Below are 13,705 nucleotides of genomic sequence, written 5' to 3'. Positions count from 1 at the left end.
TGCTGAAGTCAACAGCAGCTGGCAATTTTAAAGTATTTTTATTATCCTAGGAAAGAGTGTGATTTAAGGTTTTGTAATTTCTCCAAAAACTTTGAGGAATGACAAGCCGAAAAAGATGGGGAAAATGCTTTTGAAAGAGGTAGGGGGAATGAAAATGTTTGAATGGAGGAAGAGAGAGGCTGTAATTGAATCACAAGCTCGTCTCATTTGTAGAAGTTGGAATGTGCCCTAGATGAAGTTGAAAAGCTTGGTTATGTATCAGGTTGTATTACGAACTAACAGATACATGACTAGTTTTAGTGGTTCTATTATAGATTTGGCACTAATGTAAATTTCACGCGTCCTACATTTGGAATAATAGTGGCACGTCTTGGTTTTCCAGACTGTTTTGCCCCTCCAGGATGCATGTTTATGAAAATGAAAGAGCTTTATTAAGCAGTATAAGCCAAGGAAGAGGGAGATTTAGAAAGGAACTTGATTCTTCACAAGTGTCATAATAATAATGGCCATGGTATAATCTATGGAAAAATCTGATAGTAAAGTGTTTTTGCTGTAGGCAAAAAGGAAAAGGGATTTTTATTTTTACCAACTCACTCAATTTGCCTTATGAAGAGCTGCCATTTTAAGGAAAATAGAGGAAGTTAAAAGAAAAAAAAAATCAGAGACTAAATATGGAGATGTATTTTCAGTGGAATGTTATTTTTTGAAGAGTGAAACTGGCAAAAAAAAATACCATAGAATGTTCTCGCTAAAAATATCATATTATTTCTAACTAATTTGTCAATTAAAGATCTATGTGTATATATAAAATGATTTTATAGATTTCTGTCATAATATTGATTGTCGAGCTCCAAAGTGGTGAACCTGAATTTGGAGTGGGAATGATGGATTCCCAAGTAGCATTTTGGCTCTCGCCTCAGGTAAACTAATTTTCCTGGTGGCTTGTGTCTTTGGCTGAGGCCAGGGAATTCTTCCTAGTGATCAGCCATCAGTCTCCTTGTCTTCTGGAGTCAGGGTATGTGTGCAGATTAGTAGGATTGATTTTAACAAGTTTACCCTTATCTGCACAAAGTGCATAAATTATAAACATTCATGTTACTTTGGACCCAAAGTTAATTTATATATTATATATATATAATATTAAATATATATACTCTGTCCAAACATTTCATGACTCTCCCTCATATTCATTTTATCTATATTAAATTGTTTGAGAATGTCTGATTGTTTATCATTTTATGGCCATCATGCCGACATTTTTGTACAGCTTTAAACTTGTGCAGTGATGTTATGTTTTGTTTGTGTGGTCAGTACCAATGCTGTGATTGTCATCTCCTAGGCAGGAGCTGTGAATCCAACTGTAAAGTTCTTTGTTGTAGATACCAGCACACTCAGCCCAAACGTCAATGCTACTTCCCGACAAATCGTCCCTCCTGCTTCTGTATTAATAGGGTAAGACTCTTAACCCAAATGCTTGTGCTGTAAGCAGTTCCATAGCTCCCAGGGAGAACACTTCCAAAGTGCATGGCAGAATCAATGGCAGTGTCCCATGGTGTCCCGGGGGCTAGCCTGTCCTTCATTCTTCGGTTCAGCCACACTTTGTTGAGCACCTACCTCACGTCTTCCCGCCAGGCACGGCTCCCATGGTGGGGCTGTGCAGTGACTAGTGCCATGGAGCCTACCCGAGAGGGCAGGGAGGCTGACAATAACCAGGTAAACAAATAAAGATATAAAATGTCAGGTCATGAGAGGCTGTGAAGACAATCATGGGAAGGCAGACATGATGGTGATGGCAGAGAGAGGTCAGGGAAGGTCTCTCTGAGACCTGTGAACAGTGATGTGAAGGAAGAGGGAGGATCTGGCCACACGGAGAGCTAGGGGAGCGGTGTCCGGGCAGAGGAAGAGCAGGTTCAAAGTCCCTGCAGAGGGAGCCTGCTTGGTGCAGGAGAGGCCCTGCCGAGAGGTTAGGATCTGGGGCCCTCTGAGAGGGGAGGGGAGCAGTGGGAGTAAGGTCAGATCACACGGGGCTTTGCAGGGCCTGGTAAGACCTCGCGAAATTCAGGGGAACTGTGGATTAAACTTAAGGAGCCCCATAGCACTGATGTGCTTGAATGATCCTTGGTGGCTTGAAATTCTCAGCCTCTCCTTTATTTTCCTCTAAAGATAAACACCAAATTGGATGAAACTTGCAATCAGGTTGCTCTCTATTCACTTCCATTGTTTATGTTGGTTTTGTTGTTGCTTCTAAATAATAACTAGCATATATTGAGCACTCACTGTGTGCCAGACACGGGGGTTATCACATGCTTTATCCTGTTAATCTTTAAAGTAACTCCTTCCAACAACTATTATTATATGTCTGTTTTACAGATAAGAAAATGAGGTCTAGAGTTTAAGAAAATGAGCCAGTAGGAGTCATATGCAAACCTTTCTGATTGAAAGAAAGAGCTTGTAAGCACTCCGATAGGTGTTCTCCCTCCCTCCGTGTGAATTCAGCTGATGCCCTCAGAGGCCTGAAGTTATCGTCAGGGCAATATGGAAGCATCTTCCTTCTCAAGGTTGCATTTACCGCCTCAGAGATGCTGTAGGCTCTGTCCTGTGGTTATTAATTTATTGACTTGGTTAGAAATATCTATGTTAACTTCTTCATTCTGAGAGAAAATTATTAGTAAATTGATTTTTTTTCCCCTGAGTTTGTGCAAGGGTAGAAAAATGTACCCAGAGTTCTAAAGTCTGTTGTTTGGTCCCGTCCAGCCATCTCTTCCATCAACATTGATTAAGCACCCACTACTTACACTCACAAATGTCTGAAGGGCTGAGTCTGCCTTCTGGCACTTACGATAAGGTGGAGGGTATGAAATGTGTCCATAGATGACTCCAAAAGTGCCAATGACAGAGGCATACACAAAAGGCTGGAGGCATTCTGAGGAGGGGGAGATGGGTTTTCTCTGACCCTGGGGATCAAAGAAAGCTTCCTGGAGGAGGAGCAGATGGAACAGGACACAGGGGAGGAAGAGCTCTGGCGTGGAGGCATCACTGAGCACGCAGAAGCTCAGGGGTCCAGGGAAAGAGCCCCAGGCCCTGTGTGCCCTCTTGGTCGACACCCAACAGCTGCCTGCCGAGAGCTCCTGCTCTGAAAGATTTTAGATCTGGAAGGGGCTTTGGGCCTTACAAATGTTTTTAAGGACCCAGAAACCTTTGGCCAAGTGTGATACAACACAGAGATGCAGTGCCAGAAAGCAAACAGCAGTTGGCTGCTCGGGTCCCAGGCCCAGTCCCGGTCCCCTCTCCTTCTTCCTGGAGTCTCAGAATAGACAGAACCTACAGGGCTTCCAGAACACACTCAGAACATCACTGTGAGACACAGATGAGAGATCTGATGCCCAGAGAGGTAAATGCATCTGCTCTAGGTCACACAGCAAGTGGGAGCTGGAAATAGGACAGAGGCCTGCACCTGCCGGGCCAGAGTAATCGAACGATCCAGTTTAAATGTATCGGGTGATTCCTGTGCTGGGGACTGGGCTTGGTGCTCTGCTCACATCATCTCCTTTGTTACCCGCCTGCTCCTGTGATGTCCTTTTCACGGCCATTTCACAGATGAAGAGATGGAGTGAGTCTTCCCCACTAAGAAATTACTTTCCAAGGTGCAGTTGTGAATTTTGGAGCTCCAGGAACTTCAGTGGTTTAAGGACTTATTTTTCTCCCTCCCTAAATGAACCCTTAAGTCTATTCTTTGAAGCTCTTTAGGCCATACTCAGGGTGAGGGCAGCCTCACTTACTGTGGGTATTTGCTGTGGAACGTACTTCACCAAAGAATTGTTTTTGGAACTGCTGCAGGAAGGAGTGTGTTGTGTATGACATTGCAGATCCAGCTCTGGTCTCTGTTAACATCAGTACGGCTGCAGCTTAGCTGCAACCAAGCTTGTGTTCCCCCTGGAGAAAATGTTCTAGTGCACGGCACTGATCTGATTTCTGGCCTCGTGCAGAGACCAGCAGGGCCAAGTGAATCCAGGCAGGCGACGCCTCCTGAGCTGCCCGGCACCCTCTGCTGTGTCATGTGGTAATTCCCTAGCTCCTGGGGTGTGAGACCCTGCGAGAACGAGTGTCTTCTGTCCTCTGAACAGATGCCCATCGCTAATTTTCTCCATAGGCCACATTCTTTCATCACAGAGCTTCCAGCAGCTGAAATCCTACAGGAAGATGAGGCTCCTTGGTCACTTTGTTAGACTGGGCTCCTGTAGCGAGTGTGAGGGGCGTCCTTCAGACTGCTGGCCTTGCTGAGTCAGAGCACCAGCTGATCAGATTCGTTAAGCTGTTCACTTGTATTGACTACCTGTACTGGGAATTTGAGAGCTCAGAATATTTGAGACAAAACAGCAGATAATGTAAAACCATACATCTCCTAACTTTTAGTGAGAGCAGTGCTTCACATGGCTGGACTGACGCAAGATGAATTCTACAGGTAGGGGCCGGCCAAGTCTTACCATAAGATCTCCAGAACCTCACAGGACATAGCAAGTGCTCAATCGATACGTGTAGAATAAATGAATAGACACGTTCATGTAGGAATGGATGGACGACTGGGTGGATGGTTGAGGTGTGTTAACGTGTATGACTTTGTGTGTGTGGTATAGGAGTTTATATAGCCAGCACCATGAAAGATAGCCTTCAAAATGAATTTGCGTGGCAATTCGTCTTCTCTGCCTCCTCCCAGGCATCTGCAAATTCTGTGGCTTGAAGCTAGAGGATTAGGGCAGGCGTGTTTTACTGCTGAATGACTCTGGGGCCCCCCCGCACACCCAGCTCATGACCTGTCCCCTCCCCCGCCCCTGGTTCTCTCTGCTCCTGAGGGACACAATAGATAAAGGCTTGCTATGTCTCCTCGGAACAGCTGATAACCCTTGGTCTATAAAGTAGGGACCTCAGGGTTTGAGATTTTCAGCAGGAGATAAATGAACTGGACTGAAATACCCCGGAAGCTAGTGAGCCCTGCAAGAAAGGAAGCAGGCTAGGAGTTCACACGCTGTGGGCACTGCATCCCCCGGGTCTGCTCCATCTCACCCTAGCCTTGCGTGTCCTCGGCCATCTGTCAGCAGACCCGGGAGGGTTGGTGTCCCTGTCGGAGCAGAGGGTGGCATAGAGCCTGCGGGCTGCGCAGGCAGAATGCCTGCTTCCCCAGGGGATTCACTGAGTTAATCACTCCACCCTATGCCGTTGCTCTTAGCAGCAGTTTTTCTCTCCAGTCTGCTTTCCAGTTAGTAATAGGTACCTCATTTTAAGTACCATTTTTATAGCAAAAGAAACATTTCCACAAATGAGTATCACATAACAGACATTTATTAAATGCCTACTGTTTGCAAGGCAACAGTCACTTTACAAAGCGATGCCCTGTAGTATAACTTTCCAAAGCAAGTCCCTCCTTGTGCATTCAAGTATGATTTGCTTTATAAAATTCAGTTATTCAGTCTGCACACACTCTCTAGGAATAAACAGATTTCATAGAGTGCGGAATTTCATCCTGAAAAGAAGCAAGAGGGTGAAGGTAACTAACAGTGTTTACCAGAGGGTGGGTGGACGTTCTGCAGAGAGAATGACGTGCGGCAGGACATCTGAAGCCAGCTGCTTAGTTTGGTTTTGACTCCGACCCTTTCCAGCGTATGACCTCGGACAAGTTACCTAACTTCGCTACACTCTGTTTACTTATCTGCAGAACACGAGCTCTAACATTCCTCCCTCCTAAGGTGGTCATGAGCTTCACGTCAGCACTCAGACCAGTTCCTGGCACACAGGAGACTCCACATGGGTGTGAACTCCTAGTGTCCAGAAATTACTTCATCGCTTTAATATTAAAATCAACCCTATTCCTCCTGGACTCATCCTGTTCCAGAAGTTAGAAGAGCTTGGTGGACCCCAATGTCTAACCTGGGATAGGCAGTCAGTGGCTCCAGGGAAGGCCAAGCTGCCTGGATGCTCCCTCCTCCACCCCACCCCCAACCACCATAAACGGTCCATTCAATACGTGCCTCTCTGTTTTTACAGAACAAAATCGGCACGTAGTTGCAAAGTATAGCTGATGGTACTGCTTGTTGGATGATTCTGGTCTTAAGTGGGGGCTTCAGCCTTCCAGTAAAAAGTACAATTAAGCCGTTGGTTTTCTTGATCTTTTTCACAACTCACTGACATCCTGGCCTGGCATGATCTCAGCTCAGGGCTGGGCTATGCACCCTCATGCTGTCTCCCCTCAATTCCAAATCCTGAAGAGAGGTACATTTATAGAAGAATTCAAAATTTACAGTCTGCTCCACTGGTGAACCACCCTTACTGAGTCCTCACAGGGTGCAGAGTACATCCTGGGCTGTGGAGAGTGACAGAGGTAGTGGAGGATACAGGTTCACAAACCTTTGATCTAGAAATGGGCAGGGAAGATGCCAGATGCACGTGAGTTTCCTGGCAGACTCCCCAAATTCCATTGCTCAATGTTTTCAAATGGGGAAAAGTTACTTTTCTATGACTGATTGCTAAACCTGAAGCATAATTTATGGCTAATAGTAGATAAAGTAGTTATTTAGTACCAGGTGACCCGCTAATCACATGAAAGGGTTTTCTTCCCACCTCGCCTGTCCCTTCCTCCCACCAGGCCACCTGAGAGAAGAGGAAGGCTGTTTCTGGAGACCTTTCTCATAATCGATGCCCATGGAACCCTTGGAAAATATGTGCATGTGTGTGGAAAGCCCTTTTTTTCTCCCTAGAGAGAGGTATATGATTTTAATCAGATTTATAAAGCAGTTTTGACCTAAAATAATAAGAACTACGGGTACAGAACAAGAGTTTGCCCCCACCCCCACACTGGGCCCTCTGGCCAAATCCAGCCCCCGCCCATTTTTGGATGGTCCCACAAATAAGAATGGTTTTTGCATTGTTGAATGGTTGGGAAGAAAAATCATTGGAAAAAGACTACATCCTGACATGTGAAATGTACACAGACGTCACATCTCAGTGTCTCACTGGCGCACAGCCACACTCTTTCCTTACGTATTGTCTCCAGTCGCTTTTGTGCTGCCAAGGCAGAGTCGAGCAGCTGTGACAGAGAGCATGTAGCCCGCAAAGCTGGAAATATTTACTGGCTGGCCTTTTTCTGCAAAAGTTTTCTGGACCCTGGTCTAGAAAATGTTTTTGGAAAACTTTTGTTTTCTATCTTGCATTTCATTCTTCTGTTCCCTTTACAAGGATTTGTCCCCTATCCCCAGTAGGATTTGTTTGCCTTTCCATTTTCTCATCTAATGCCTCTGTGTGAGGCTCAGCGCAGGAGAGTCAGACTGGGTGAGGCGCCCCTGGTCCTGGGCAGGAAAAGAGCGTTCACCTCTCAGCTTCCGCAGCCTGGCGGTTCATGAGAAATGCCATGAGACCCATGACAGCGGTGTAGGAGGAGGGGTCTCCAAGAAAGCACCGTGGGCAGGGGTATTTGAGTAAGTCTTAAAGAAGTTAGAGCATGACTGTGATTTCAGACTGATGGGCAGCTGACAAAAGGAGGCAGCTGGGAAGCCTCGTAGGGTGTTCATGGAATACTGGCCATGCAGACTAGTTCTCAATAAGCAAGAGAAAGGACTGAAATGGAGAGGAGTCCCTCTTTGTGCGAATGTGGTGCTTTGCTGCTGGGTCTTCTTTCAGTGCCTGCCACCTGCAGTGGGGACAGCCTGGAGGTCCAGGTACCCGGGGCACATTAAGACAGTAAGGTCCCCTGCTGAAAAGGGGGATAGTGAAGTGATGAGGGGTTTAAAGTGCTTTCTCCAACACCTTATCCATCCTCAGTGCTCAATAAATATTTGTTGCTTGACTTAGTGCCTGTGAAGGGAGTGGAGACTGGAACTGATCTGTGAATTCTGAGGAAGGACAGAGCTACGTAGGTCACAAAGGACAGGACAGGACTTCCCCCTTTGGTCAGTGCCGCTTTCCACAGAATTTTAGTGAGCGTCTGTTTTGTGCCGGGGGTCTGCTGGGCCCTGGAGATGCCCTGTGAACAAGAGAGTTGTGGCCCAGCCCCAGAGAGTTTGCAGTCAAGCAAGGAGAGCACAGGGACAGGAGAGGGGGTGGGCACAGCCTGTGAGGGAAAGAGCAAAGGAACGGATGCAGCCTGGGACATATGGAGAGCGAGGCAGGGAGAAAGGCTTCCTTGGGAATCCTTCTGACAAAAGGGAGCAAGGCTTTGATCAGACACTGAAAAGGAATGACTTGCGAATAGTCATACAGAATCACACTAGAGCGTGTGGGGGAGCAAATAAAATAAATTATCCAGGGCAAGCACTTAGGGAGGCTAGCAGAAAGGTAAATTATGGATTCCTATCACTATCACTCCAAACGTAGTTCCAAAAATTGTTAAAGGTCTGCGTTGGAGGAGGACGCCCTGCTCCAGATCCCTCTGTTTCTGTAAACTTACGTTAAAATACCAAAAGTTCCCTGAATTTCTTCACATGACTCATATTTTGACTCTTGAGAAAAGATTTGTACAATATAACTATTTGCTCTTTAAAGTTTGTAGATATGTGAGTCAACTTTTTCTTCTTTGGAAATGAAGTTAAGGAAAGGGTCAACTGCAGTTTCTCGCCACAAGGAAGACTTTTCTAGACAAGAACATCAAATTACCAGAAAATACTCAGATCTCAACCAGCGTCCTTGGCCTCCTGTAATGTTCCCTCAAGGCAGCAGAAAAAACATGGGAAATGTCACCCTTGACACCCTGGCACCACCAAAGGCCAGCTGAGGACCTGTAAAGTCCTGAGCCACGAGTTGCATGTGCTACACCCCCGTGGGATTTTAGCTGCTGTTTCCCATCAGATAGATTTTAATTGCCATTCAGAATTAAATTACATGTTGAGCCTTAAGGAAAGGTAAAATACTATGGTGTTAAATGGTTTCAACAACTATTTAAAATTGTATGCCGGCGGGAGAGTATAGCTCAGTGGTAAAGCACATGCTTAGCATGCACGAGGTCCTGGGTTCAATCCCCAGTGCCTCCATTAAATAAATAAACAAATAAATAAATGAACCTAATTACTCCCACCCCAAAAATAAATAAATTGTATTCCTGTGAAGGCTGATTTCATTGAGTAAAATGTCTATTTGCACCAAGGTCTGGAAATAATGTTTCTCTCTCTCCCTCCCTCCCTTCATGGTTCCTTCCCTCCCTCCTTGCAGGGACCACTACTTGTGTGGCGTGACATGGGTAACCGAGAAAAGGATTTCTCTGCAGTGGATCCGGAGGATTCAGAACTATTCAATCATGGATGTCTGTGACTATGATGAGTCCACCGGGAGATGGGCTTCCTCAGTGGTAAAGTTGAATCGAGATATTCCGCTTCCAAATCTACCCAGGATCTGAGGGCCGTGTGAAAACAGAGAGTTATCAGGAAATCAAGTTTGAGTTTCTGTTCTTTCTGACTCTGGGTCTGGCCCTGAGGCCATAAGTCTTGACTGACATTTAGGTCATCTGCTACCTGGAGGTACTTTGATTCCACCTTCTCTCACTGGTCATACTGTTTTCGTTATGGATACTATGACTTGGGAAAGGGGTGGTGGTGATTGGAGACCACAGGGTCCAGCTGGTGGATCAAAATCAAAGCCCCCCTGGGACCAACAGCCTCAGGAGAGCTAGTGCCTGGGAGAGGTTTGCTGGCATAGGTCAAGGACATCTCGACAAGACTTTTTCTGGTAATGGGCTCTGTGCCTACACACCTCCCACTCTGCTCCATCCTGGTTGGGCACAGGGCAGATTCTTGCCTCAGAAATCTTGCCCCTCACCCCACTCTACCCTGTTTCTTGATTCAATCATTCGGTATTTATACAGCAATCACTGAATTACCTAGTATGTTCCAAGTTCTAGGCATAGCTCTGAATGGAAAATAAAAAACAGAATCAGGCAGCATGCCTGTCCCCAAAATGTTTATTTTTCTAGTAGGGAATACTGGCATGAAAATCAACAGTAATAGTTACCATTCCTTGAACACTCACAGTAGCCAGGCACTGTGGGACTCAGTAAGGTTAAGGAGCTTGCTTAAGTCACATGACAGCCAGAGTCCAAACTAGAAGACCCAGCTCTTTGCTTCCTGACAATTAAATCATCCTAATGTCAGGATACTGTGCCCTCAAAGGGTATAAGCAAGGTACAGAGGAAATGTAGGGCAAAAGAAGAGAATCAGCGTGACTGGGCGCAGGCACAGGGAATGGGAGGTGACGGAGGGTGACTCGGGAGGACCTGGGGTAAGTTGTCCTTTCCGGGGAAGATGAAGGCATGTGGACCCTATGAGCAGAGGCTGTGCAAGGACATCCAGGGTGAAGAGCTTGAAGCCTGCAGGGTCTGGGAGTACGTAGGACTGAGGATTGGAGGAGAAGCACAATGCTGAGAACTGAGTTTAGAGATACAGACTAAGGCTCAGGTGCCATTCTGAGGAGTTTGGACTTACCTTGTAAGACATTGGGAGCCATTTCAAGGTTTTAAATAAAAGGATCATAATGAGGTAGAACTGTCTGTTGCCTGATGAGGTCAGCTGTGGGTTGAGCAGGGTGGAGAGCAGACTGGAAGCAGAGAAGAGCAGCAGGATCTCCAACCAGGCGATCAGGGCCGTGAGCCTGGGAAACCCGGCAAGACACAGACTAAGGCAGCAGCGTGAGAAGGACAAGAGAAGTCTGAGAACTAGAAGACAGGGGCTGAGAGTGGCGGGTTCTGAAATGATTCTTAGGTCTCTGGTTTGGGTGAATGGTGCCACTAAGCAAGAGAAGAATGAAGGAGTAAGAACAAGCTGGTGGGGCTGTGGGAGAGAGAACGATGGTCTTCAGTTCTGGGTCTGTTAAACTGAAAACGCTGAGGGAGCTTTTCCAGGGCGGCACATGGGTTACACACTCAGGACAGAGCTGTAGGTGAGAGAGGTAAGTGTTCTAATGTAACTGCATGAAAAGTACTAACATAAATATGAATATGTGAATGGAGGTAGTTTTCAATTATTTTATTATAGGTGCAATCTTGCTTAAATTGCTACAAATTGTAGCTAAAGAATAGCTAAAGAACCTCACTTTTTCTCCTTGTGTTTTTTCTCTCCCTAGGGACGGCAACACATTGAAACGAGTACCACTGGTTGGGTTGGAAGAGTAAGTTGTGAGAGTTATGGGGTTTTCTGTAGTAGCAATCCAATACTCAGAGCTATTTAACATGTAGCTAAACCAAAGAGGGCCCTGTGTTATTTGTTATTGATGAAAATACTGACTGACCGATTTCTCATCATATTTAAATGCTCCCTGTAGAGATATCTTTTTACAGAGAATAGATAATGTGCTCTTTCAGAAAAAAGTCAAAGAACAAGTGAAAAGTCAAGAGAAGAACAGACAAAAGTCATAGGCAAGTCGTAGCTCCCAGGAAGTTACAAAGCAACCGTTGCTGAAAGGCGGCCAAGATACCAATATGTCCTGGTGGCCTCATATTCAAAGGTCTGTGCTTCGGAGGCAGAAAACATGGTTTCCGCCCACAGCCTGCAGAAAGGCTTGAGGAGACAGAGAAACTCAGCAGTGCACACACCACACCCGCTCTGCACCTCTCTTTGGAGGAAATCACACTCATGTGGGTTCACTAAGTTCACTAAGCCCTGGATGGCGAACTTTATCCCAGAAAGCACAGCGACCGTCCGGGACTTCCCGTGCTTCTCATTACCCCTCGTGCAGAATCACCGGCCTCGGTGCTCTAAGACCATAGAATGAAGCAAACAAATGAAGCCCTCCAGCCTTGCTGGCACCTCATGTGAAAGAGGATGAGTGACTCGCACTTAATTTTTATGACCGCTTCTATTAAGCCCCTTTAAGAGAGAAACAAAGTGACATAAAAAATGTAAAGATTTCTCATCACGCGGAGCACAGGGGTGCGGCCCCCGGTCCAGGAACAGGACCCCTTCCAGCTGGGCTCGGAGCTCCCCAGCAGTCACACGTCCTTTTTCCTCAGGCATTGATTGGGCAGAGGGGAGAGGTTTGCCAACATGAAAAGTGGTTTCCTCCATGGCAAGAGACATGCTACACTTCCTCACGACTCTTTGAAAAAAATATGTTTTTTCCTCTCTGTATTTAACCAGACAGATGCCACTTTTCACACATTTCTACTAGGCACAACTCCATCCAGGGGAAACAGGGAAATGTATTAAAAAGATAAGGCTGTGAACACAGGTCTAGAGAGGGGAATGTGTTTCAGAGCTCTGTAATGAGAACACCAAGTGTACGGCACGCCTCGGCTTGCTCCATAAATGAGTTCGCTTTGAATCACTAAATAGCAGAGGGAAGCTTTTCTTTTCCTTCCCCAAATGGGAGATGATGAGAGAGGAAACATGGAGGGTGAAGTGAACCAACAGTTTTAAAAGACCATCCCCTCCCTACCTGCTCTCAAATGTAGTAAGGAAATCGAAGTCAGAAAGCGACATATTCTTTTCGGGCTGGGATGGATACTCCTGCTTAAACGACATTATGTTCTGGGAACTATCTTTTATTGAACTGTAAAAAATGGAAATTTTGTTCTATATTTCCATACAACTGTTTTTTTGGTAAATTGTTGATCCTATTTAGTAAAATGAAAAGGCTTATAATAAAGATGGTAACTAGATGAATGTTCCCATAGGAAATATATGACAGACATTCCTTATGGTATCCAGTCCAGAAATGGTGAAAGAGTTTCTAAGTCTGACTTTCAAAAAGAATTATGTGTAAGAAGCAGGGATAGGAAAAAAAATCCCTCAAACTCCAAACCACCTCCAACCTGAAACAGTCAAAAACAGTATTAGCCTGTTTCAAGAAAGCACGTTTATGACATCAAAGCAATTGACATGTAGAACTGAAAGGCTTATGCTCATTGTCTCACATCCATGGCCAGAAGTCACAGAGTTGTCCTCCGTAAGAGAAGGTGCCTCAGGGTGATAGTAACCCCGGCTACGTGTTGAGTGTCCTATGTCTTTTTGTGCATGTTTTCATTTACTCCCTGCAAACAATTCCCCAGGCGTTAGATCTTTTTGTCGCATTTTCTAGAAGAAGAATTTTCTTTTGAGACGCTCTGATCTCATTTGACAAATAAATGAAACGTGGGTTTTGAGCATAGGTGTTGTTGGGAGGACTTCCTGAAACTAAAGTTGGTACTGAGATGAGGCTAATGTGATTTACCGTGTTTTGTGTTTTCTATTATTCTCTAGTTTAGGCCTGCAGAACCTCATTTTACCTCTGATGGGAGCAGCTTCTACAAGATCATCAGCAATGAAGAGGGCTACAAACACATTTGTCATTTCCAGACAGATAAGAGAGTGAGTATTTTTACATAATTTATTTTGGATTGGTCTCCTTTTTTTTTTTTTTCAAACTAACTTGAAGTGGAAATTATTTGGTAATGTTGATCAATGTGTACAAATAGTCAGACTGGTTCAAATTCTCCAGCGGTATTCAGAGTAAGGTGGGAGGGGTGGGGAGAACCAAGAAAAAAATCTGAGATTATCCGAATTCCTGGTACAAATGATTTAATCATCCCCTTAAATTTGATTAGGAGGAGAGTCTAATAAACCTCTTTTTTTTTAAAATCACATCAGAATTGCACATTTATTACAAAAGGTGCCTGGGAAGTCATTGGAATAGAAGCTCTTACCAGGGATTACCTGTAAGTATTCTAATTATCAATAGATAGCAATGTGTTTGACAT

At 45.2% G+C, this 13,705-nt stretch overlaps 1 protein-coding gene across 5 annotated transcripts in view; it reads left to right on the top strand.

Moving 5' to 3' along the window:
* Positions 1-13,705, top strand: part of DPP4 (dipeptidyl peptidase 4) — an 84,910-nt gene that overhangs the window by 43,049 nt on the left and 28,156 nt on the right. For all 5 annotated transcript variants that reach the window (XM_074363783.1, XM_074363782.1, XM_074363781.1 and 2 more), the window contains 5 exons: positions 1,340-1,452; positions 9,193-9,328; positions 11,095-11,139; positions 13,209-13,316; positions 13,596-13,663. In XM_074363783.1, the coding sequence (XP_074219884.1) occupies positions 1,340-1,452; positions 9,193-9,328; positions 11,095-11,139; positions 13,209-13,316; positions 13,596-13,663 (470 nt within the window). The remainder of the gene's footprint in view (positions 1-1,339; positions 1,453-9,192; positions 9,329-11,094; positions 11,140-13,208; positions 13,317-13,595; positions 13,664-13,705) is intronic.

This window comes from Camelus bactrianus, chromosome 5, assembly GCF_048773025.1.
Source record: "Camelus bactrianus isolate YW-2024 breed Bactrian camel chromosome 5, ASM4877302v1, whole genome shotgun sequence".
Taxonomy (NCBI): Eukaryota; Metazoa; Chordata; class Mammalia; order Artiodactyla; family Camelidae; genus Camelus; species Camelus bactrianus.
The sequence above is the reverse complement of the archived record's forward strand: the minus strand, read 5'-3'. Positions and strand labels throughout refer to the sequence as shown.